General features: G+C 33.7%; 1 protein-coding gene across 5 annotated transcripts in view; it reads right to left on the reverse strand.

Annotated features, from left to right (window-relative positions):
- Positions 1-1,309: 1,309 nt before the first annotated feature.
- TMEM65 (transmembrane protein 65) overlaps positions 1,310-27,136 on the reverse strand; it is a 49,201-nt gene continuing 23,374 nt past the window's right edge. For 2 of the 5 annotated variants that reach the window (XM_070222482.1, XM_023648936.2), the window contains 7 exons: positions 20,778-20,873; positions 18,992-19,036; positions 15,899-15,966; positions 11,679-11,733; positions 10,768-10,810; positions 8,601-8,706; positions 1,421-4,383 (listed from right to left, as the gene is read on the reverse strand). In XM_070222482.1, coding sequence (XP_070078583.1) covers positions 4,273-4,383; positions 8,601-8,706; positions 10,768-10,810; positions 11,679-11,733; positions 15,899-15,966; positions 18,992-19,036; positions 20,778-20,873 — 524 coding nt within the window. In that variant the 3' untranslated portion in view covers positions 1,421-4,272. Of the gene's footprint in view, positions 4,384-8,600; positions 8,707-10,767; positions 10,811-11,678; positions 11,734-15,898; positions 15,967-18,991; positions 19,037-20,777; positions 20,874-27,136 lie in introns of all 5 variants that reach the window. The other 3 variants (XM_023648937.2, XM_070222481.1, XM_023648938.2) reach the window with 2 other exon arrangements.

A 27,136-nucleotide genomic window follows, 5' to 3' on the forward strand; every position in this document is an offset into this window, starting at 1 on the left:
CTAGAAAACATTAATAATGCAAAACAAACAAGAAACCATCTTACAATGCATTCAAAAGTGAAATATACTTCATGACAGAGATTTTCTTAACCTCAACTCTCCAGAATCTAGCATGACACCTTCTCCCTGCGCTATTGTTTAAGCTCTTACTTCTTTCAGGTCTTCCCTGACCACCTTGTATAAAAATAACCCCCTACATACGACCGCTGGTACTTTCTATTCCCCTTATCTTGTTTCATTTATCTCTATAGAACTCTTAGCACATAGTACGCATCCAAAAACACAGGATTTGTTAAACGGACTTTGACATTATAAGTACAATTCCCTTAGGTTATAGATGAGAAGATGACTCTACAGAGGTAAAAAGGAAGCAGAGAACAAACATTACAAAGCCCGTGCAACTGATGTCCCTACTGCACAGCAGTCAAGAACACAGGCTTTACACCTGGACCAAGCTGGATTCCAGTCCACTTACTAGTAGTGACATCACAGGCAAATTAACCTCTCCATGTTTCAATTTGCCCAATATGAAATAGGGATAATAACAGCACCAACTTAACGTTGTTGTTAAAACGATTAAGTGTACTGTGTGTAAAATACTACAGTACATAGCAACAAATAAGTGCTTAATAGGGAGCTAACATTATACTTATCATCATCATCATCATCATCACCATCATCACCATTTCATTGAGGCTCCATAGCTTACTGTCTAATACTTTCCAAATAATTTATGGTAAGATTGGCTACCTAGTTTCTAAGTCCATACAGCCAAGAAGCAGCAAATTAGAAAGATAAAGCAGTTGCCAGAAGTGAGAGCAGCAAAAAAATGGGAGGAAAGTGAGAAACTACAAAAACCAGATTCCTGAGGTACTGCATTACAGCACAATAATGCCCATGAAGATGATATTTAGTCACTAAGAAAAAGATTACATTATATTTAAGACACTCTTTTAAGATGGTGAGAAAATATAATTCTAAAATTAGGAAGATTTACTTCAAAATGGTTTACACAAACTTTTAGTGTGAAACATAAACTTCTAGTGTCTTCAAAACACCTTCTAGAGAAAAGAAGTAAGCAAATGAGGCATTATTATATATAAGGCTTGGATATCACTGCTGTAAATACCCATCAGTGTGATTTATGCCAATCTCTCTAACTAGAGCTTTTTTTTGACAGCCTATTAAGATCAAATTATCTCAATATGGCATGGTTCTTCTCTCATAATCTGTAATTTTGTATCTCAAGTGTGGATTTCAGGGAGGTGATAAATAGTTCCATTTTACTGTCTCAGTGACATTGCCACAATCCTGTAACAAACCTGCATTTATTAATTCTATTTCCTTTAGCGACAGAATAACCAGGGGCTTCTGCGATTAGGAAGAAAATCAAATTTCAAAATCAAAACCACATTCCAAATTTCTTAAAAGATTTTTTTTTTGTTCAATTCCTTTGTAAAAACATTGGTCACTATTTAACATACAGTGGCAACAAAATATACCCAATTTACATGCATCAACAAGTCAATAAATCATAATACATGGACAACATGAATTGCAAACGAACAGTACTAAAGTAGCTCATGTTGCATTTAATCATATACATAGTGCCCCCAACAAAGATGACTAATATGAGAAATAAGAATTCCAGTTTCAATCTGAAATAAGGTTCTTTGTGACAAGTAACATGAAACAATGATATATGAAGTCATTATCTTAAAGGGAACAATTTTTCAGAAATCACTTTGTGCAAAGCACCATACTAGTTTAGAATAAGATCTTGAAAATACGTGTACCTTAGGTTAAAGACAAAAGGGCTCAATTTTTTGAAAATTAATGAAGCAAATTTTTACTGTGTGCATAAGTTAAAATATCTTTCAATACAAAGGGTACATATTCCATGTTTTGACACCTTAAGTAATTCTGCAGATGTTCAGTTAAACTGAACGATTCTGGAGGGCTGGGTTATTTTCAAGAGCAAAACAAAGAAAGCAATAATCAAAAGCCCTTTCTAAACTCACAGGCAAGGTTTGTGGATGTGGGATTTGATTAATAAGAAGAAAATTTAAGCACCTCAATAAAATACTTTTTTAGAAAACAGAAAGGACTGGCAATATACCAGGTAGGGACAAAAGCACTTGGACATTTACAAACAAAAAGTTTTTAAAAATAAGTACTCTAGGGGCCAGCCCCGTGGCCAGGTGGCTAAATTCGCATGGTCTGCTTTGGTGGCCCAGGGTTTCGCCGGTTCAGATCCTGGGCACCGACATGGCAACGCTCATCAAACCACGCCGAGGTGGCATCCCACATACCACAACTAGAAGAATCCACAACTAAAAATATACAACTATGTACCGGGGGGCTTTGGGGAGAAAGAGGAAAAATAAAATCTAAAAAAATAAGTACTCTAATCCTATCATCTGAAATGATAATAAAATTTTTTTTGGTTTGTATGTGGTATTATGTGGAAGATACAAACCACAATTCTGTTTAAGATGTCAAGTTCTATAAATCTAATTTGATCAAATGAGATTGTCACATTATTTGTATATAACAACATTACATATTTATTTTAATGTTATATGATTTATTTTCTTGTTTTTCCCATCAAAAATCTATGATTAAAGGACAGCACTAAACTATTTTGAAGGGCACAGAAGAGAATTTATAATAAATTGCCTTGTGGGGAAAAACAGCTCCTCTGAAAATAAGAGCTCAAAGTAAATATGTGCAAATAAAACTGTAAAATAAGGTAGCTGTAAATGCAGCCATCTTATAAGCTTCCTTTCTTTTGCATCTATTTACCAACATTCATAATTTCAGTGGCCCAAATGGTACTTTTAATTTCAGTTTTTCTCCTCCACGATGTGTTTAATTACTCTTACAAGTAAGAGTAATTTTTTAGCATGTTTTCATAGACCACATACTAACAAATTTTAAGGGTTCATAAAATGAAAATTTATAATGCATACACAGTTATGGTTAAGTCAGATATTTGTTGTTGTTATGTGCCATATACAAGACTGGAAATAAGTAACTTCAATCTAGAATATGCTTTAAATACCAAAAGAAGAAAAAAGACCAAAACAGGGAGAAAGGATTTCTTCTCATGTAACATTTGACTACTAGTCTATACACAGCAAAAAGCAAAACATAAAATATTTAGTTAAACCTCAAACTTACTAGTTATCCAGAAACAAAATTCAGTAAACAAGATACAATGATGTCAGGATTATAATGGAGTACTCAGAGTCATTCAATTCAGATGAGAAGATGACATTTTGGGGGAAAAAATCTTTCCCAAACAGTATAATTTGTATCTCATTAACTTCGCAAACATCATTTCAATGTCACCACTTACACCACAAACTTTCTTGACAATTCCCATTTTCTACTTCTTGTAAAAAAATTTTTTAGCCTCTTAATTTCCAAGAATCATGTCAAATCCCTTAGTTCCCCCCTAATTCCACAATCCCCATTAAAAATATCCTAAAATACTCATTTTTCCCCTCGGCAGTCAGAAACCATCATGTAATTTAAAATCGACAAATTAAAAGTAAAAACATCAACTCAAAATAATACACTTATTAACATACATGGTTTTATGTAGTAGGGAGACTCCATAACTGCTCACTCTTATTAACCTTTGGCTCTTGAGACACTAAGGTCAGAAAATTAAAATGAGTAATAAATACTTAACGTCTGCATCCATTTTGAATAGATGTGAGAGTTTCAAAAAAATGACTGAAATTATATGATTGTAAATGTTTACTGTGAAACAGTACAAAATTGATGTTGCCAAAAAAAAAAAAGAGTCAAGAAAATCTTTAACTGATATTAAACATCTTAATTTGGAAAAAAATCTTAAGGTTGAGCTGTAACCACAGGGAACAACAACGATAACAACAACAACAGAAAATGCTTTCATGCACGCACACACGTTAAGTAACACATAAGCAAACCCCAAGTCAGTACAGGACATCAATGACTGATACTTAAATGATATTTTGATATGGAAAGAAAGGGAAAGAAAAGGTAAAATGTTGACTGCCGTTGATGAAAAAGCATTTCAACAATTTACACAAAGATACTAAACAGGGTTTTTAAAAAGATGTCCTAAGAAAACCAAGCCACAATAAGTTAGTGTTTTCCATAATACATGCTGAATTATTTGATCCCATATCTATACACTGTTAACTGTCTTAATTCCTAAATGCTGTGACAGCATACTTAATAATTGAGGTACATTAGTTTACATCTTTTATAGGTTTTCTAAGAGGCTGAATTGTTCGTTTCCAGTTTTTCATCTTCTTCACCTCCTCCAATGAAAAGCAAAGGAAACATCCCTAGAATGCAGCCAATAGTCACCCCAACAGCCTTGCCCTAAGGAAAGAAGAAAACATGTTTTAAAGTTATTTTATCCCTGTAAGAGGAATCCTTGCTAAGCAATTATCAGGTACTATAAAATTCAACTGTGACTGCATTTCGTTTATCATAGCAGGTTAAAGATTAAAATAAGCTACAAAAAGGTTCTGGAACAAATAACACTTAAAGTTCAAAGCAACCAGGAAATTTTTTTCAAATGGTCACAAAAATAACAGCAGAGAAATATTCAAGTAGAAAAACACTTTTTAAAAATTGTACATATATTTTAATGTCAGAAGACAGAGAGACAGGAAAAAACCTCACCAAGTACTCTCAATATATCTGGATTTGCTCCCCTTCGTATATACTCCTTTTCAATATTTATCCCCCTGGATACCTCATTATGCATAGGGTTAAGCTTTATGTAAACTTAGCTTTGGTTTCTGCCTCCATCCTCCGCCCACAGCCACATATGTTACAATAAGCTCTTTTCCAAACTGTTTCATAAACTTAATATAAAAACTTTCAAACTCCACCGAATTGATGAGCCTATAATCTACTGAAAGCTCTCTCTACCATTAAAAATCATTGCTACTTTTTCACCATTATAAGTGGTATAACAATAAACATTTCTGTGTATAGTTCTTCCTCAATGATTTATTTAAAAATCAAATAATATGAATACTTGTGCATATTCACAGGGTATTGCCATGCTGTCAATTCTAGACAAAACTGCAAATGCATACATATACCAATTATAATATATGTATGTACATATACACACCAATTTTTCTGCAACCTCTCCTACCATCATGAAAATTTTTTAAATTTCATTTTTGTAACTGGTGTTTTTAAAAAAATTTTTTAATTTTTTAATTGCAGTAACAATGGATTATAACATTATATAGCTTTCAGATGTACATCGTAATATATTTTTAATTCTGTGTAGATTACATCATGTTCACCACCCCAAAAACTAATTATAGTCCGTCCCCTCACATGTGAGCCTAATCATTCCTATGATGACTATTAAGGTCAAACACTTTTCAATTAAATTTCATTACTTCATACAGACATTTATAGAGAATCTACTATGTGTCAAACTCTGTGCTAAATACCAGAGAGACAGGGACTGTCTCTCTCCTCCAGGAACTTCCAGTCAGTTATACAGAGAAAGACAAAGTAAGTTCTATCAAAGATTACAGATGCTATGATACCTACATAATGCACAGTCTTGAATAAAATGTCTTTTCCTATACATTGTCCATTTATGTATCAGATCTTATAGTTTTTCTAACAAATTTCAACAGTAGACATTAATGTTTTGATAAGAGCTTGCATAAAAACATTTCAATTCTGTTATTTGGCTTTTTGTTGTCAGTGGTAGTTGGTGGTGTGCTCGTGCTTTGATAGATTTGTCATTTTCATCACATCAAATTTTAAAAGGTACCACTCCTACAGTTTTAGTAAGCAGAAATTTTCCTCATTCCGGATGCTGATTACATTAATCCTAGACTCTTATTTTGACCTTAGACAACATTTACACTCATTTACATTTGCTTAGAGAGACTATATCTTAGATTCCTGACTTCCCCATATACAATGAACAATCATTGCTAACAGGCTCCACTTCCACTGCCCACCCATTCTGTTAGAATGCCTGTTACTATTGTCAGTGGAAACCAAAGCTTTCCTCCTCCCTCACTTTAGGAATGCCAGTCAATGAGTTTCAACCCGGTTATCTCAACAAGGCGTAAGGTCAGTAGGGCAGAGAGGGAGGAAAAAAGTGGGATATCCTTTTCTGGCTGCCTGATCCAGAACCTGAAACATATTTTTCCATTGTAAAACAGCTACTTATACATTATTATCAGGTATTTATGATATTCTAGGCTCTACAGTTAACTGCATTAGGGCTAACCTGAGAACTTGAGTACATCTATAATATTGTTCTGCAAGAAAGAATTTTCCAAGTTTCAAACAACCAAATTACAAATGAGGATTTAAAATACAGCCTATGTCAGTTGGAACTTGCATGTGTATTGGCAGGTATTCTATTATGGGTGAATTTCAGAGTTAGTTTATGTCATGAATAGATGGCTGATCACTAACTTCAACTACTTCAGGTTGTATGTAACCAAATGCTATGTTACAGAGTAGAAGATTGGATCCTAACATAAAAAAGCAGAGTCAACAACTAAGGAATAGACTCACTCCATATGCTGGTGGGAGATTTATCAAAATATACACACACACATACACACTCTCTTGCTTTCTCTCTCTCTATATACACACACACACTAATTCGGTAATTGACGTGCTTTCATCATAGAAGAAGGGAAGTAGATCTGCTTATAATATAGCAAGAAAACAGAATTATCAATTAGTGAGAAAAGGAGACCCCCAGGAAAAAATTCCTCTTTTGATCCCAGCTGTAGTGCTAAAACGTTAAGCCAAATTGCTAGAATGTTGGATTATCCTTATTCCTCAACCACTCTGGCTGGTATTAGCTAGCTAGCTTCACCTCAATTTATCTACAAATTGCAGGATATGGATATATATTTGTTACACAGCAATAGACAGGTCTAAGGTGGAACCTGAGAATTTGCATTTCTAACAAGTTCCCAGGTAATGCTGATCCTGCTGATCCTAGCATCAAACTTCGAGAACCACTGCCCTACACAATCTCACCTTCTCCCATGGTTCTAACTATCACCTACCATCTCAGTGAGGTCTGTGGTGATCCTCCTATTTAATACTGCAATCTGTCTCCATCCTAGCACTCCCAATCTCTCTTACCTTGCCTGGCTTTCTTTTTTACTTTAATTCCCATAACACTTGTGCACTTCTAATATACTAAATATTTTGTCCGATTTGGGGATTTTTTGCTGAGGAAGATTTGTCCTGAGCTACCATCTATTGCCAATCTTCCTCTTTTTTTGTGTTGAGGAAGAGCCACCCTGAGCTAACATCTGTTACCCATCTTCCTCTTGTATATGAGCTGCCGCCAGAGATGGCCACTGACAGATGAGTGGTGTAGGTCCACACCAGGAACCTGACCCAGGCTGCCAGAGTGGAGTGCGCCAAACTTAACCACTAGGCCACTGGTGGCTTGTCAGATTTGTCAGATTTTTTAATTGCCTATCTTTTCCTTGCTAGAAAGATCACAAGAAAAAAGATCTTGTTTTGTCAACCCTATATTCAAAACTCCTAGATCTGTACACTGCATATAGTAGGTAAACAATAAATATTTGTTGAATGAATGAATGATAATACCCATCATCTCTAACTCAGACCTCTCTGATTCTTGACCTTTAATCCAAATGCCTACTCGGTGTCACTACTTGAATGTCCTAGTATCATCTCAAATCAACATGCCCCAAACAGAACTCATATCTTCCCTTACAAACTTGTTCTTCCTCCTTTTCTTCTTAATTGGTGGCATCATGATCCCCCCAGTTTCCTTCCTATATAAAATTTTTCACTACCACTCCATCACCTGGGTATGAGGTTCAAGCTCCTCAGTATAGCTTATACAGACAGGAAAATACCTTTCCTGTCTGATCAATACTGACTTTTCCAATGCTGTTTTCTACTTCTGTTTTTATCCACAACTACTACATATTATATCTCAGGAAGACCTAATTTCATGTATTTCTCTGAACACACCTTGTTTTTATCATGCTCTTCTACTTACTAGTCAATATACTTGGGATTCTCTGATGCACTAGTAAATGTCTCATCGATAATTAAAAAATCAGCTTAGATTAAATAATTGCCATGAAATCTCTCCACCAAAATAAATTTCTCCCCACAAAGTATTAATTCTCTTACTTGTGCTATTGCTATATCTAGTGCATAATTCTGTTACTGCATCTGTCACTAAATTATAATTTGTTTACATTATAAACAATTATGTCTGGTTCTCTACCTAAACAATCCTCAAAAAGAAATACAGTTTATTATTCATTTTATGTTCTTCACTTTCTAGCACATAACTAATACTCCTCAACATTAACTGAATCATATAAAGAATTTTTAAAAAATCAAGTACACCTACAAAAAATAAAGAGTCAATAAAATTTACTGTTCTTCTGAAAACTCCCAGGGTTTGAACAATTTTTGTTAAAAATGCCACTCCAATCAATTTTAGTCTCAAATTGCTCAGGGGACTGAAATATACAGCATCTTGTTCTGGCTTCCCAAATCCAACGTCATAAACCCTATAGGGTACTTACCAAATGTGTACTAAGACGTGTCTGCCACATGTCAACTTGTTTGGGTGTGAGATCAGGAATTGACAGGCCTAACCTGGAAGCCAAAGCTTCAACGTAGCCTGCAAGTCTTTAAAAATACAAGAGGACAGAATATAAGTTTTTAAAGAGAGACACAAATGTCCTCAGATAGTAAAACTAATTACTACAAAGAGAAACCTGTAATTGGCACTCTAGAAATGGTGTAAACATTTTTTACAGCTTTTGTTTTTCGTGTATAAATATATTCAGTTTAAAAATATTTTCATATTAATATACGTAATACATAGGTAAATTAATTGACTTAGAGCAATTATTCTCTACCATTACTTTAAAAAGACCAATTCAAGTTAATGTAAAAATTTTTTACAGCAATTACAATTAATGCACTTATTCCAAATTCAAAGCAAGCACTTTAACATATGGTATAAATTAATAACTGTCATCAGAAAGCAAAAATTTCCAAAATGTATCAGATTTACACACAAACGAAAACAGCCCAGAATTTTTAGGGCAATCTCAAATATTTATCAATTCTAAATTGCCATCATTTACCAGATACAATCTTACTTTATGAACAGTAAGAAAGAAAATTGCCAATTAAACTGTGCCTATAATCAATTATATGATGGATCCCAAAGTCAGATATGTTAAGTTCTAAAAAAAACTGTGGATCTGAGAATCGATAAAACGTAGTATTTGTTTATTTAACATTTTTTTAAAAGGCAGAGGAGAAACAGTTCTTAAATATAAAGATTCAACAAAATCTTTATCTCTAATTAAAAATAATTGTTTTATGATGTGATCTGAAACTAAATGACCTTAAAATCTCTTAGATCATTTGTTTCTATTAAATACAGTAGCTATAATATTATCATTATTAACCTCAATATTGGAAACTGGGAAATGGAAATGTTTAAGAGGCAATATCATCACAGATTTACGCCAGGAATTCCAGGAATATAAAATTTCTGTCTTGGCCCAGAAGCAAAGAAACTTTGTTTTTAACAGCAGGTTTGGGCCCAAACTCCAGTGCAGAAATCTAGTACACAGGGTTAGATCACTTAGAAAGCTGCCTTTGCCTAGATTATAGGGCTAAGTCGACTTCTATTAGACCCAAATCCAAATCTCAAAACTCACCACTCTAATGAACCAAGGAAGGAAGAAGCACAACCAAAGACTGAGCAAGAGAGAGCATGTTTATCACAATAATTAATGCCAATTTAGTCTAATTTATACTTCCAGGCTTCCCCCAGCTCAGCAAGCAGCCCAGGCCATCTGCCGCTTGGAAGAGAGAGTGTAAAAACAGACAGAGAGAAAGACGGCCTTTTCTAAGTAGACATTCCCAGTTTATTTCATCATTCCTGCCACAAGGGATACAAAGAGCAAAAACCAGCCAAACCTGTGTATGCTTTGGCCATTATTCCCTTTGAAAATTCCTCTCTCCAGAAAACATGCCCAGTCAGTATGCTCACATTTGAGCCATCTCTCTTATATTTGGGCTTAGTGGGAGGAGGTGGGGTGGAATAATGATAGGGGTTCTTACTTTTAATCCTGTCTCACACTTAGAAATGACTATAAAATACATATAAATACTTCAGTAAATGAAAATTCAACTCTGCTTACAGTATAGTAGTTTTAGAAAAATTTTTTGCATTTATCAGAATTGCTTGAGAAGATTATTAAACACAAATGTCAGGGCCCTATCCCCAGAGACACTAATTCTTATGACTGGGGTGTGACCCAGGTTTCTACACCGTCTATAGCTGATGCACACCAAAGATTTAGAAATATTAAATTAAAAAATTTAGTTCTAAAACACATTTAAAAAAATGTCCCTGGGGCCAGCCCAGTGGCCGAGTGGTTAAGTTTGCACACTCCATGTCAGCAGCCCAGGGTTTCTCTGGTTTGGATCCTGGGCATGGACATGGCACCGCTCATCAGGCCATGCTGAGGTGGCGTCCCACATAGCAGAACTAGAAGAACCTACAACTAGAATATACAATTACGTACTGGGGGCTTTGGAGAGAAGAAGAAGAAGAAAAATAAATGTTCCCTTTTTTTAATATACTTCTCAATTAAAGGAGAATGGAGAAGAGAAAGACAACAAATAAGTATACACATGCACAGATGAATAAATGAATGAACCTACCCAAGTCCAGCTAAATCTGACACAAGATTTCCCAAAGCAGCAGCTAAAAGAATGAAAAATGGACAAGTGAATTGTTACATGGAGTCAGAAAAATCATTATAATACATCACTATAAAATCAATAAAGCACTGGTCTGGAAGAGGTATCACATTTCTCAAATGACAACGACTATATCCAAAGTGACTCATTGGGTAGCTATGAATCTCAAGATTTCAAAATAGAACACAAAGCTTCTGAGGGGAGAGCAGTCCACCTCCATCAGGCAGCAGATTTCTTCTGTTGTGGCAGCCAGTTTCCATTTTGGCTTCAATATTAAAACACCTGTACAATATTTTGTAGTTGTAACTTTCAGATAATATTTGTTCAAGGAAATCTGAATATTTCGAAGTTAAAGAATAAAGCCATATGTACAGCTCTGAAATTCAAGACAATCAAGGAGAAGAGACGTCTCTTTCATTAACTCATCTACTTCCTATGTTCTATACAATAAACATAACACAGAACCATTCCCAAATTTCACCGTCATGAAGAATAGAGTGGTTAACGGGGGAGAAAGAACCAAACTAGATTTTCATTCTTGTATTGCCTTCCTTGATTTTTCTACCCAACTTGAAAATAAACAATGTAACAGAAGTAGAAAGGTTTTGAGGTAACAACGAATAAAGAGAGGAACTTTTTTTAAACATAATATAGTAGATTATTGTTACCATTAACTAACATAAAGCACCTAAAATTTCTCACCAAAAAAAGTGCTACATTCACAAGAATTAGAGGAAGAGGATTAAGGAGATAAACTAATAAAGATTTCAATGAGTAAACTCATTCAAATAAATTATCCTCTTCTAAACCTAACCTATTGAAATGTTTTATAAATATACAGACAATGGAATAACATTACTATTATTAAATACCTGCCATAGTTGAAATTCCCAAAATAATTCCAATAGACATTTCAATATGGGTTCCCTGAAAAATGATACAAAGAAATTAATCTTAAAAATTAAAGCTAAAGTGACTATAAAAGAAACGCAAAGCGTTAACAAAAACAAATAAAACAGTTAAACCAACATGTTCTTGGGGCAAAATTATATGCACAAAATATGCACATATGATGCAGTAATTCACTTAATTATTAAATATATGCATTCATGCAGAAATAGCATCAACATTTTATTCACTAAAATTAGGCTTTCATAAAAATAAAAAAACAGCAACACATATGGCAATACAATTCATCATTAAGAACCTAGAATTTATATTTTCCTACCACAGGGAAAACAGGTTTTAAAGCTCATCGAACACAAAGACAACTAACTCATCTAAATTTTAAATTCTCAATGACATGTCTATATGATTGTTATTTACTCTATAACAGGTTAAAAAGACACACTAAACCAGTTTCTAGGAACCTCAAGAGACAGAGACTTCAAAAATTATCCCTCTATCACTTAGTTCTTTAACTGTTAATTAGTGAGGCTCTATGATTCATTGATTAGCAACAATAGCATTTAATACAATAGAGCTACAGCAAAAATGAGGCTCCATTATATTTCCACTGAATTTACTTATTGACAGAGTTTAAGACTGTACATCTATCGCATTCTTCTGAAGAAAAGAGGGGCTCGTATTTTTACATCTACTTTAAAGAGAAGGAACTGAAGTGAAGAAGACTAAACTGTTCTAATGGGTTATTAGATAGAATAAAGAAGAAATCCTAGGATCTTTTGTGCTAATTAAGTTCTAATCCTTGGGCAATGCTGCTGTAAGTGGACTTAATTTTCAAAAACACTTTTGAACACTGATGCTTGAAAATTTCTAAAAAAATTTTTAAATCTCAATGATATTTGTGGAGAAAAAAAAAAAAGAATGCCCTATCTGATATGTAGAAATATTGCCTTCCTCAATTATTTACGAAATTAAAGAGAAGCTGAGTTAAGTATTCTTCAATTTTCTTTCCCCTAGGCCTTTTGTTTCCACCCCCTTAAAATACAATTCTTATAGAGTATGGACCAAACAGACTGATGTACAAGTCTCCTAGGCACTCAAAATTACTTGTAAAGAATTACCCAAAGACATAGATTTCTGAAGAAGAAAATAATAAGCCCAAAGAATGAAGATGTGTATCTTTATACATGAAGGCCAAAAAAAAAAGAACTGGAGCATTGATATAGAAGGGAAGCACCTGACAACTACAGTGTATAAAAAATAAATACAGCATCTTTAATAGCAATGAATCATTAGGAACGACCCACGAAGAACCTGTGTGCAATACATGTATTTAAAAACTATTTAAGTGCTTAATCATTTGGCTGAATTTAAGAAGCCTGAAGGTCCTTCTAATAGCATGAAAAACCTCATATAAAGTGAGGGTTGATGTGAAGGCAATGGGTTATCCACGCCTTTACTTTTCCCATAGTTATACCAAATCTCGTGTTAACAGGTGAAGTAGAAATTATAAATAAATCTAATACTAGACATCTTAAAAGTTACACCTGGTTCATCACCTTAATACAATTAATCTACTCTAGAATTCTAATAAATTCTATCCTAATTAAACTGTAAGAAAAACAACTTTTAAAAACCACTAAAATATAAGTCATGAAATGCAATCCCGACAATATAAAAATATAATAAAAAACTACGAAACCAAATGCTTAGTATCAAAAGCAGCCAACAACAAAGGTCAAATCTATTATAAGAAGTTATATAGGAATTTGTTTTTGTGACAGTAACTAGGGTGGCAGCTGTGAGAGTAACAGGAAAAAGGAAAACACATTGATGCCTGTGGCATGATAGAAAAGACTCAAGTAACTTGAAACAGTGACGGCTGTCCCACAACGTTAGGAGGCAATCAATCCGTGTTTAAAAAAATAGAAAGGTGAAAAACATTCTTAAGATAATAATGATCATTGATTTCCCTTTCCATGGATTCCATAGTTATACTATTTATGTATTTTAGTCTCAGCAGTCTATTACAAAGCCTCTTTGGAAAATTTCCCTGTCCCTGAATTAGTCTGCAATTATCACAGGATAATATTTTTCCCACACCTATTACTCAATCAGGTATTAAAGCCAGTAGTTTAAACATTTATTTGAGTATTATATAAATAAAAAACTAGTGATAAGTCCCTGAAACTGGATTTCAATGTAAACAAGAAAAACAAACACTACTAAATTGGAGTCAAGCATCTCCAGCCTGGAAAAATAGTCCACTCTCAGTGATACCAGCAATGAGACACAGGCCTGAATAACACAAAACAGTAAACAACATTACAGTAACTTGACTCCAGAATGTGGGTGTTTTGTTTTGTTGGTAGCTGTATTTAAACACAGATATCTCTTACTTAGATATTTATCTCAAAGAAATGATAAGACCACACTGGGAAGGTCTTATTCAGTATCTAAGAAGCTACCTCATTTCTCTATTCTGATCTCTCTTCAAAATCTTTCTGTACCCCTTTTTACGCAAAATACATCATCTCAACACTTCCCTGAAGCAAGGATAGTCTTTCAGCATTTGAATATCTAAGGTCTTCCCTATAGAGGTGATAAAAACAAATGATCATTAAGACGGTAGTATTGGGGGGTACTAGCTGTCAATAAAGAGAATCTAAAATATTGAGTGTGTCATGTAAACTGAAAGAAATATTTGCCCCAGAGAAGCTGTAATTCAGACAATCTATTCAAGAACACATTAAGTCTTAAATACAGCTTATAAATTCATCATAATTGCATTTTCTTACAATTAGATTTGATTTACATTAACTCTTTAAATAATCCAACTAACTCAGATTTTAGTAATTTCAAAAATAGCAGTATGGCTCTAAATGGTTGAATAAGTTTCTCACATTCACAGATATATAAATTGGCCAATTTGATTCTTCTATACCTATTAGGAAAATGTCATAATCAGTCAAAAAACTAGCACTTTGAAACTATATTTTAGAGGCTCATGCCAGACTCTGCGAAAGAATCATCCAATGGGTGCTTATCATCCTCAAGTTGTGTGCCTGCTAGCTCATGTTCTGTGACTGTTTATGAAGTAGTATATCTTCTGGCTGTGTGAACCCTGTAAGTTTCCTCAACCAAGTGAATGGCTAGACTTTCTGGATATCTGATCCCCATCAATCTGGACATAAGGTGTGACTAGACAGCGAAGAAAACCATTCTTGAATGAACCAACTTTAGATATTCTTTAAGCAAATTTTATAATCTATACAATGTAACTTACACTTTTATCCCTATTTTGAAAACAAACATTCTCTTTATGTCCAACTGTAGTACACAAAACCTCCAAAACACCAAAAAAAACCCACCCTTGCATCTCTCCTATGTATTTTCCTTACACTCAATAATCCTAAAATTATTCCCATTTTTTTGAGCAGTCTCCTACACAATAGTTAGAATTTATAGAATTTTTTAAAGTTAGAGTCCGTGAAGAGAAGTAGTTAGAGCACTGAGCAGTGTCAGAAGACTTCCATTTTAATCATGGACTTATTTCTGACTTTAGGACCTGGACCCAATATTGATATCCATTAACAAAGGATGTCATGTAACAGTAAGAAAGGTAAACCAGCATCCCCGAGACTAAAGCAACACTTCTACACAACACCCTTAGGTTAAAATGAGCGCAGCAGAGAACTTTCTTTTAACATTACACGGACAGAAGAGGGATATATTCACAGTGTTATGAATTGAAACAGAATATCTTTGGATTAAATGGAAAGACTGTATATCAAAACGCCCTTTAAACTATTTTTGCATGGAAAAACTGAACAAGGAACCAATCAACATAGATATATGTGATGAGAATTGCTGATACAATTAAAGAATATCAGAAAATTTTACATACTTTTTTCCTTTAATAAGAATGTTGAAACTAGAACAGGATAATATAGACTTAATAAATATGTTTACTATTGCCAATGCTTTACCAAAAGTCTTAATGATTAATATATATGACGCCTTAAAATTGAGCTACAGTCTAATTAACATGAAGTACAATAAAAACTAGCCTTGTTCATTGTGATGTTAATTTAAACTTTATAGCTACAATATGCAAATGATTAGGAAAATTTAGACCACATTAATTTATTAACTCAAAATAGAAGGGGTGAGAGAAGGAACTTACTGCAACAATCATAATTGCATTATCCAAAAAGCCAAACCCTATGAAAGGTATCGCATTGTGGATGAATACTGAAAAACATCAAAAACAGAAAAATATACTTTAAGGTTTCTATAATTATAAAATGACAAAAACAGACCGTATGATTAAAGTCTCCTAAATAGACTTGATAAGCTTTGGAATTTGCTTTCTATTCCCCATAGCAAAAAGATTCTGCTCCTGCTATAAGTTTAGCGACTAGTAGAAGCTACATTGGGGAAAAAACAAAATAAAAAACACAGAACATGTAAAAATAATTGTTAGATTTTTGTGTTTTCTTACTGGTAACACACACATACATACAAATTATATACAGTTAATGGTAGAACAAATAAGCACATACACAGAGTATGAATACCATGTTTTACCTGTTTAATGCTATTGACATCAATCTGTTTCTCTCTTAAACCTAAAGACTGATATCATAAAATTGATCTCCATATTAAAAATAATAAACTCCCTGAATCACATTTCAGGGAAGCTATTTGGTTACTTTTAACTCACTAAACAATTTTTTAAACAAAAATGTGATTTTTTTTTCCTAAAGAAAAATGTGATTATCTCAATTATACTAGACATCTGTGTACAAAGTCTTTTTTCCCCTCTCACAACATATTGGTACCCTGAACGCTTTCACAAACTATACACAAAAAATACTTGATTTAAATAAAAATATAACGTGGACTCTTCCTACCAGAGGTGCATCTTACTTCATCTATCTAATACATAATCTGAATGGCTGGAGATAACAGAAGTGTAAGTAGGAAGAATTAATATCTATTTATTTTTTATACACTTAGGCTCATCTTTTTTCATATTTGCATCTTCAGCACATTGCAGAATGCCTAGTGCATAGTAGATGCTCAATAAACATTTGTTAATTAAGTCGAGTACCACTAACCTGGAAAGGAAGAGAATTCCAGATTGAGAGAATTGAAGGCAGACTGCGAAACAGATTAAAAACTGGGGATAGTTAAAAACCTTTATTCTAATGAACCTATAAAATTGCCAAGGTATAGTCAACATCAGTTCAACTGAGGATTTTTTTTTAGGTAAACATCAAAGCTCTGAGTTTTATACTACATCCAAAAAACAGTCCCTTAAACCTATTGGTTATATGTGTTCAGTGACTTTAGAGTCTTTTTTCTTTTAATGCAGTTAAATCTACAGAAAGTATAACCAAAATATAATCCAGTAGTTACGAAAGTTTAATATTACTATAGTGAGTTCTATACCAATCAGGGGAAGCTAACAAGCAATTAAAAAAAAAACCACAAAAAACAACCACCACTTCTACCTATAACCACTATCAAAGGCTAAGATCAAGGGAAAATAGTATATATCCTAGGTCATTTCAGATTTCTTCTTGTTATCAAGTAAGAGTGAGATAAAAAGCAGCATCTTTTTAATTATAAAGACTATTATTTTAAAAGCTATTAAAAATGATAAAAGTCAAATAGGACATTAATGAAATGGGATTTTTCAATTAAAGAGTCTAGTCTTAGTTCCTTGACTTTTTGTCTAAGTCCAGTTGCTACTGACATTCAACATTTTATAATAAGCAGTTTCCAAAACATACACACAATCCTAGTTTCCAAAAAACATAATACAAATTTGATAGGTCAAAAGAGTATAATGATACTTTAAAAATTCACAAATGAAACACTGACAGTGAAGAGAGAGCGGTTTAGATACATCTCTGAGAGAAGTCTCCCAATTCACCTCAATCGTCTTTGAAATGTAAACACGGCAAAGTAACTATCCTTTGGGAGTACTTCACATTTTGGAGTTGATTTGATGGCATCTCTAAAACTAGCCAGTTACAAATACCTTAAAATTAGGTGCTAAGGCTATTAAACTAAGATTAGACTAATTGCTATCCTAGTAAAAAACTTGGTCGGTGAAACCAAGGCACGTTGCTATAATGACTTTGAACTATAAATACATCATGTTTTTATGTTTAGACCTAAATAAATGTGTCCTATAAATAAAAATTTATTTTCAACCCAAAGGAAAAACTATAATTTTCAAAAAGTTAAAATAAACGTGTACTGGACACTCCACTGGGCATGTGAGATACAAAGATAAATAAGATGTGGTTACCAGCCTCAAGAAGTTTGAGTATGATAAAAAGCCATATAAATATTTAATTTTAATATGACCAAAAAAATGATAATAGTATTACACAGTGCTATAGATATAGAGTGTATAAATCTAGGCTAGGAGAATCAGAAAAGATTACCTGAGGAAGAAAAGTCTTAAAGACTTCTTAAATTGTTTCGATAATTGAGACAAGTTACTTACTTCTGATATAGCTACCTCTGCGAGAAAAAAGAACTGGCTATTAAATAGGGTTTTTAAAAATCATATAAGTTTGCTCTCCAGTATGTAATGGTCTCCCACTATTCTATAACTCAGCAGCTGTTAGCAAATCACATCTAATATTTAGCTTTAACTTACAACCTACTCACATTCACTGCACTGTTAAATAATTCTCTTGTTCCATTGTCTTTATAATAAGATCCCAAACTGTCTTCTATTACTTCAATGCTAGCCCTTGTATATTTATTCCCATGATAATGGAGTAAAGAATGAACACCAGCAGCATTGTAAGGTTCTTCTTCCTAGTGGTTTTAAATGAACTTTACTTTCTTCATTATTACAAACAGCAAACCAGAAGTATCTCCTCCACCAGAGAACACTTCTACCTAACCTTGAGCCTAGAAATTCTAATTCTGCAATTACCCAACTTAAATCCAAACTAAACATATCCTTTTTCCTGGGAATTAAGAAAACCTCTACCTTAGTATATCTCTATTTGTAGATGGTAATAATATTTAAACAATAGTAGATATAGTTAACAATATTAGAAATTCCATAATATTGTGATACTTCTTAAGCCAAGTTTACAAAATTTTGCTTCATTACAATAAATAGGATAATCCACTCTATCTGGAAAGATTTAATTTACTGACACCTGTACTATCAATGAATGATACACTTATTTCAAATCCAAAAGATAGATGCACAAATATTTAACAATTATAGAACCATTACCATATCTCAGCTGTCCTGGGGTGGGTGGTGGAGCTTCCAATTTTTCTAAAGGGGAAAAAAAGGGTGCGGGGCAAGAATTAGTTACTATAGCATAATTTCTTCATTATTACATTGAAGAAAATACCAGCAGATTTACAAAGTGGGAGAATATCAGAGTTTATTCATGAATTATCTTTAGGTTAATGGACCAAAGTTTCCATACAGAAAATATTACTTGGTATGGATTAAATTACAAAGCTAGAAAACAAAACTGAGCTTTAGTTACAAGCCTGCCATGGACTCTATAGCCCTGGGTAAATCATTTCCTTTTTGTTTTTTAAGTCCTTGCATTTATATAATGAGCCCGTTTACATTAATTACAAGTAAAAAAGAAAAAAAAAACTTCAGAACTATAGCTATCCTTCTTTAAGATGGCAACCCTAGATGACTTAAGAAATAGTACACAAACGTTGATAACAGGAAAAAAAGAATATTCAAATAGATGTAGATGTCCTTTAAAAATACGAAAATAACATTTTTAAAGCAATGTATTACAACAATGAATTCACCGGATTGTGTTCTGTTCCTTAATCAATCTCCCTTGGTAATATATTGAATATTTTGAGTTTTGAAGCCTATACTACTGGATAATAAAGAATATTCTACACAATAAAATGACCCAAAAATAATAGGGTGTTTTTCAACAAGTAACAATATACTATTCATAATATATGCCATAATAAACACACAAAATTTTCCCAAGTATACATCAAAGTAAGTTTCTTCAAGTGCTGTTATTAAATCTAAAAGTTAAAAATTATTACAAAGAAGCAACCTACCTAATCTCATAACAATAAGTACCTCACCATTTGTATAAGTACAAGAATAAGCTATGGTAAAATGGCAGAGAATTCTACCTTCTTTATCCTCAACCAATCCAAAAGAATTAGTTAATAATCTGTAGAGAAGAACCCACACCATGGATCACTCTGCTGTAAGCATTTCATACAACCAGACTGTCCAAGGAAACACATTACAAAGTGGATATACATTTTCTACAATATTTACTTATAATCTAGAAAACATAAGAACTAAAGAATTTAGTTTAAAAGACGTAAAAAGCAAATAAATCTCCATTGACAAGCTATATAAAAAAAGGAGTATGGTTTATATTTGTGAATGCTGCTTTACTAAAAAAGCATATAGTACCATAATGCCTTTAAGATAAGAAATAGGGCCGGCCTGGTGGCACAGCGGTTAAGTTCACACATTCCGCTTCTTGGCAGCCCGGGGTTCGCCAGTTCGGGTCCTGGGTGCGGACACGGCACCGCTTGGCATGCCATGCTGTGATAGGCGTCCCACATATAAAGTAGAGGAAGATGGGCACAGATGCTAGCTCAGGGCCCAGGCTTCCTCAGCAAAAAAAAAAAAAAAGAGGAGGACTGGCAGTAATTAGCTCAGGGCTAATCTTCCTCAAAAAATAAAATAAAATAAAATAAGATAAGATAAGAAATACACTAAAATCTAGAGTTTAATCAATTAGCACATTATTCATAAAGTTCTAAGAATGCAAGTTTAAGTTTTGTTTTTCCTTGCTTAGAAGAGCTAAGATATGAAGATACACTAATCTTTACAAAATTTTACATCTGATTAAAATATATTCTCCATTCTTTGACTAGCACTATTACCTCAAAATCTACTTGGAAAGCATGCAAATGGTTTTCTAAATTTTTAACAAGGAATATAGGATACCGCTGTACTCCACAGAGTTTTCTGGTGAAGTAAACATGCAAAAGTGGTTACATACCAGAACTATTTGCTAGTTGCATTACTCTCATCATCACTACAGTTCTCACACTGTGAGGAGAAGTCCTTGTCAGTTGACTGGAACATCTTGAAATACCTAAAAATTCAACAAGCAGGACCTTCCCAATAGAATGAGAGTATACAGAGCCCTTGCTTTTACTTCAAATTCCCTACATATTGAGCAAAACATTTAAAATATTTTACAACTCCTAAGAAGCAAGGATAAGGACTATGCAAATGGATAATGTGTAGCAGTAAAGAGAAAAAAAATCAAATAAGTAATCAACATTCCTAATCCTTCCTCCCAACTATACATAAGGATTAAAAAATAATTTTTTTAAAGAGATAGGAAGAGAAAGAAAGAGAAAGTAAAGGAGAAAGACCAGGGAGGAAGACCACTGGCACGGAGATTAAAGTAAAATCAAAGCACAGATTTTGTCTCCTGCTTCACAAAGAACTAAACACTAACAAGAGGAAACACGAAGGGAACATTTCCTAGAAAGTGGAAATTTTATTGGAAAGTATCCATCAAAAATTTTTAAATCATAAATTGATTATTTTGAGGACTTTGACACTGTAAATTATCTTCTTTATATATTAACTGAATTAAAACAAAATATGTCTCAGAAGTAAAAAAAACATTAGACATATAATACACGACAGAACTTGGTATTGGAAACAAGCCCAAGGTTTCAGCAACCTATATAAGTTCTAAAATGTAATGGCTGCTAATATAATCTCCCTGAAAATAGTCACAATAAACCCCAGAGGCTTTATCTCACTGCATATATATCTTAACCTTAAGGATTTTCTTCTGACATATGGTAAACTATCTGTGCTTACAATGGAAATGTATTCTAATCTAACGTTTTATTAAGCAGACTTTGGAGTTAGAAAAACCAGCTCTTTCAGTGACTATATTTGTGTGTGTGTGTGTGTGTATTATATACATCATAATTTCTCTCTTTTTCTGAATTTTTTTAAGTAATAAGATGACCATTAAGATTGTACTTCACCACACCATATTTTCCAAACATTTTTAGGTTGAAAAAATTCTGGTTCTACTTCCAATATTGGCTGAGTCACCTTCTATCAGACCAATCCTCTTGCACAGAACAACTATAAACTATAGACAAAAACATGATAAATACATAACCACTTGAAAGCACTGGAAAATGACCAAAAATAGGTTGATTCTGGAGAGGAGTCAAAACTTGGAAGAAGGAATGGAACTAAGCAAGTTACCTATTTGTTGCAGCCTTTGGCCTGAGGGCAGGCCTCAATCCATAACCTGCAGGGCAACTAAAACTCTAACAAAAAATCTTCAGTCTTTCTGGCCTGAAGACGCAGTAGAGGGAGTGCAAAGTAACCAAAGCCACTGGAGAGTGAGAGGGGAAGCTGGAAAGAATAGAGTCAGAACAGACAAGCCCTAAATTCTATATATACATTCAGTTCCAACATATGGCTGACCTGTGAACCATACATGTGTAGAGAAAACTCCCAGCTGAGGGTAAAATAACTGAAGATTTAAGCTGCAGCCCAAGAGTTTGCAGTTTGAGCCTAACTATTAATTACCTGCTAAAGCAAATAAATAGAAATAAATATTTTTCAGAAGAATAAAACAGAACCCAGAGTCTCTGCAACATACTAATCACAGCAATGACTAGGACACAATTCAAAAGTACTTCACAAACCAAGAAAACGTGACCCATTTTCAGGAGAAAAAACAAAGACGGTGACCAATTCTGAAGCAACTCAAATGTTAGAACCAGAAGACAAGGACTTTAAAGTAGCAATTAAAATTATATTAAAAGACATAAATGAAAATATGCTCAAATAGAAACTATAAAAAAGAACCAAACTGAAATTCTAGAACTGAAAAATTTATTGTCTGAAATTTAAAATTAACTGGATAGACTTAAAAGCAGAATGGTGCTTTCAAGCAGAGGTGAGAGAAGAGAGTCAGTGAACACGATGACAGATCAGTCAAAATTACTCAATCTGAGGAACAGAGAACAAAAGGATTGAAAAATAATGAACCAGTCTCAGGGATCTGTGGCTAAAGCAAAAGGTTAATATACGTATAACTGGAGTTCCAGAAGGCGAGGAGAAAGGGAAGGACCAAAAATATTTTAAATAAATAATGGTTAAAAATTTCCCAAATTTGGTGGAAGACAAAAATTTCAAAAGATTCAAGAAGTTCAGTAAATTCCTAGTTAGATGAAATCAATGATAAAGAAAAAAATCTTGAAAGCAGTCAGAAAAATATGACATTAAATAAAGAAAACAATAATTTGAATATACTGAGAGAGGAAAAAAAGCTGTAAGTGTTGCAGGAGATCATAGCAACATTCTTGCTAGGCTTTAAGCTTAGGAAAAATAAGCTACAAATGGGTGGCTGAGAAATATGTGATCTGCTGATTCTCATAAATTACTACACTAGATTGTTTGTGCTTTGGAATCAAAGGCCAGAAGGGAGTATCTTATCAAGCATGAAGGCAAGGGGCTTAGGAACGCCGTCTGCATAACTTGCTGATTGTTCCTAGGATACTCCCTAAGGGAATGGCCTTGGGTAGGGCCGGAGTACGTTGAAAGGAGGCAGACTAGAACTGCTGAGCTTTGACTTGCATATCCCTGTTAGCATGCATTCCTGCTATGCTTGTATTTCTTTGCCTGCAAATAAATACATGGCAATCAGAAGGACCTCACCTCAGTCCTTGAGGCTGATGGTCCCCGGTCCCACTGAATAACATAGATTGTGTTCTTTCTACTATATAGACTGTGTTCTATTAAGTCCGTCTGCCCCTTCAGCAGCTGGCTGCCTAGCTGGTCTCGGCAGCATGTAAGTCCAGTATTCTATATCCAGAAAAATTATTCTTCAAGAATGAAGGCAAACTGTATCAGATAAACTAAAACTATGAGAATGTTTTGCCAGCCAACCAGCAAAACAGGAAATGCAAAAGGAAGTTCTTCAGACTGAAGGGAAATACCAGGTGGAAAGCAGGATCTTCAGGAAAGAATGAAGAGCATCAGAAATGGTAAATATTGCGTAAATACAAGAGACTGCTTCTTTCCCAGTAATTTAAGTAAACCTGACTGTCTAAAGCAGAAATTATACCACCACCTTGTGGAGTTTATAACATACGTAGGTGTCATACACGTGATGTTGGAGCACAAAGGATGAAAGGGGTTATAAATTGACCAATTTGGTGATTTGGTTACAATACCTCTTTAATGTATATGAAGTGGTATAATATTAGCTCTAAGTAATCTGCAAAGTGTTAAGAAAGCAAATTTGTAGAGCAACCACGTATACAGACAAAATGCAATGAAGACATATTTAAAAAGCTAAAAAATAACTGGAAGGTATTCTAAAAAATAGTAAATTAAGTCAAAAGAATGCAGGAAATGAGAACAGAGGAACAAAAAATGGACAAACAGAAACCAAACAGTAAAATAGTAAACCTATACCCAACCATATCAATAATTACATTCAATGTTAATGGACAAAATACTCCAATTAAAAGGCAAAGATTGACAAAATGGATAAAAAAGCAAACTCAACTATATGATATCTGCAAGAACTACACTTTAATAGGTTGAAAGTAAATGGATGGTAAAAGATATACAAGGCCAGCCTTGTGGTCTAGTGGTTAAGATTTGACATTCTCCCCACTGTGACCCGGGTTCATTTCCCGGTCAGGGAACTACACCACCTGTCTGGCAGTTGTCATACCATAGTGGCTGCATGCTACTGTGATGCTGAAAGCTATGTCACTGGTATTTCAAATACCAGCTGTGTCACCCATGCTGGAGAGGTTTCAGTGGAGCTTCCAGACTAAGACAGACTAGGAAGAAGGACCTAGGCACCCACTTCTGAAAAAACTGGCCATGAAAACTCCATGAATAGTAGCACAGCACTGTCTGAAACAGAACTGGAAGATGAAAGGATGGCGTAAAAAGACCGGGCAGGGTTCTGCTCTGCTACACACAGAGTCACTAGAGTCAAAATCGACTCAACGGCACTAACAAAAACAAAAAAGATACATTATACAAACAGCAAGCTTACAAAGGCTGGAGTGACTATATTATTATCACATAAAGTAGACTTAAACACAAAGAGTACTACCAGAACCAAGGACATTTCAAAATGATAAAAGAGTCAATTCATCAAAAGGCATAAGAGCAATTTGTTTATGCCTAATAACAGAGCTTCAAAATGCATGATACAAAATCTGACAGAATTAAAAGGAAAACAAACACTTCCACAATCACACTTGGAGGTATAAAAGCCTCTCTCTCAGTAACTGACAGAACACTACACAAAAACATCAGTGAGACATAGATTATTTGAAAAATACTACCAACCACGTTGATTCAATTGATATTTAAACATCTACACCCAATAACTACAAAATACACAGCCTTTTCAAACACAGATGGTACACTGATCAAGACAGACCATATGCTGATCCACAAAACGTGTTAATGAATTTATGACTAAAATCATAAAGAATATGTTCTCTTACCAAAATGGAGTCCATAACAATAAGATAACTAGAAAAACAAATTTGGGAATTAAATAACATTTTCTAAATACATGGGCCAAAGAAGAAATCAAAAAGAAAATTAGAAGGGGCTGGCCAGGTGGCACAGCGGTTAAGTGCGCACGTTCCGCTTTGGCAGCCCGGAGTTTGCCGATTCACATCCTGGATGCGGACATGGCACTGCTTGGCAAGCCATGCTGTGGTAGGCATCCCACATAGAAAGTAGAGGAAGATGGGCACGGATGTTAGCTCAGGGCTAATCTTCATCAAAAAAAAAAAACAAAAAAGAAATAAAATTAGAAGATAGACTGAATAACAATGGAAGTATGACAAATCAAAATTTGTGGGACAGACCCTAAATGAATGCTTGGAAGGAAATTTATAGTTTGAAATACTTAAACTACAAAGAATAAAGGTCTAAAATAAATTACCTATATTTCTATCTTAAGAAGCTAGGGAAAAAATCTAGCAAAGCAAACCAAGAGTTAAGTAGAAGAAAGAAGGAAACAATAATGAAAAGAGTTGAAATCAATGAAATAGAAAACAATAAAGGAAATAGACAAAGCCAAAAGTTGGTTCTTGAAAAGATCAGCAAAATTAATAAACCCCCAGGGATACTGATCAAGAAACAGAGAGAACATAAATTACTAATATCAGGAATGAAAGATAAGACATCACTACAGATCCTACAGACATTAAAAAGAGATATTATGAATAAATTTATGCCAAGAAATTCAACAACTTAGATGAAATGGACAAATTCCTTGAAAAATACAACTTACCAAAACTGACATAAGAAGAAACAAAAAATCTGAAGGGCTCTATCTAGTTAACAAAATTGAATTTGTTACCAAACACCTTTCTATTACATACACACACAAAAATCCTCCAGGCCCAGATGATTTCAATGGTGAATTTTATCAAACAGTTAAAGAAGAACAAACACCAATCTTACACAAGCTCACAAGCTCTTTCAGAAAAATAGAAGATGAGGAAATACTTTCCAACTCATCTTACCAGGCCAGAATAATCCTAAATACAAAACCTAACCAAGAAATTACAAAAAAGAGAAAACTGTAGACCAATATCCCTCATGAACACAGACACAAAAATCCTTAATTGAATGATAACTGTTCTGTTTTCCTAAGTGTGTTTACTCATAACAGTGGCAAAAAATAACTAACATCCAGACTTCCCTACATTTTTCCTTTTCTTAGATATTTCTCCCTGTTTGAAGGAGAAGCTGCTCTTAATAGGGTCTCACGTTTAGAAATATATAAGTTAGGAAAAGTATCTGAAAGTGTCTATGAGATAATATTTATATACAGGATTGTTTTCCTTTTGATTTCACATTTAAAAGTCTTTGCTGGAGGTAGTGTAAATAAGACACGTTGCAAACTGCCAATTTATACTATAAAAACCAAATAATTATTTGAAATTGGACTATTTATTCTCCTAATCTGTCCTTGAAAATTTAAATATATTCAATTATTACAATGTAGAGACAAATCTTTTCCTAATACAAAAACACCCTAGATATTCATTACAAATTCTGAAAACATAAGAAAAACACTTTGCATGTTTAAATATAAGATTTTTCAACACTCTCAATGTTTGTTTTGTTTTGCTTCAGTAACTCAGGAAGATTAGAGAAAATTTAAAGCAATTCACTGTTTTTATTAAATGAAACTCTAATTTTTTAGAATGTAGAAAGAATGAGATGTTTCAGCTCGTTTTGTTTTTTTTTTAAAGATTGGCACCTGCGCTAACAACTCTTGCCAATCTTCTTCTTTTTTTTTTAATTCTTCTCCCC

The sequence above is a fragment of the Equus caballus genome, chromosome 9 (genome assembly GCF_041296265.1).
Source record: "Equus caballus isolate H_3958 breed thoroughbred chromosome 9, TB-T2T, whole genome shotgun sequence".
Taxonomy (NCBI): domain Eukaryota; kingdom Metazoa; phylum Chordata; class Mammalia; order Perissodactyla; family Equidae; genus Equus; species Equus caballus.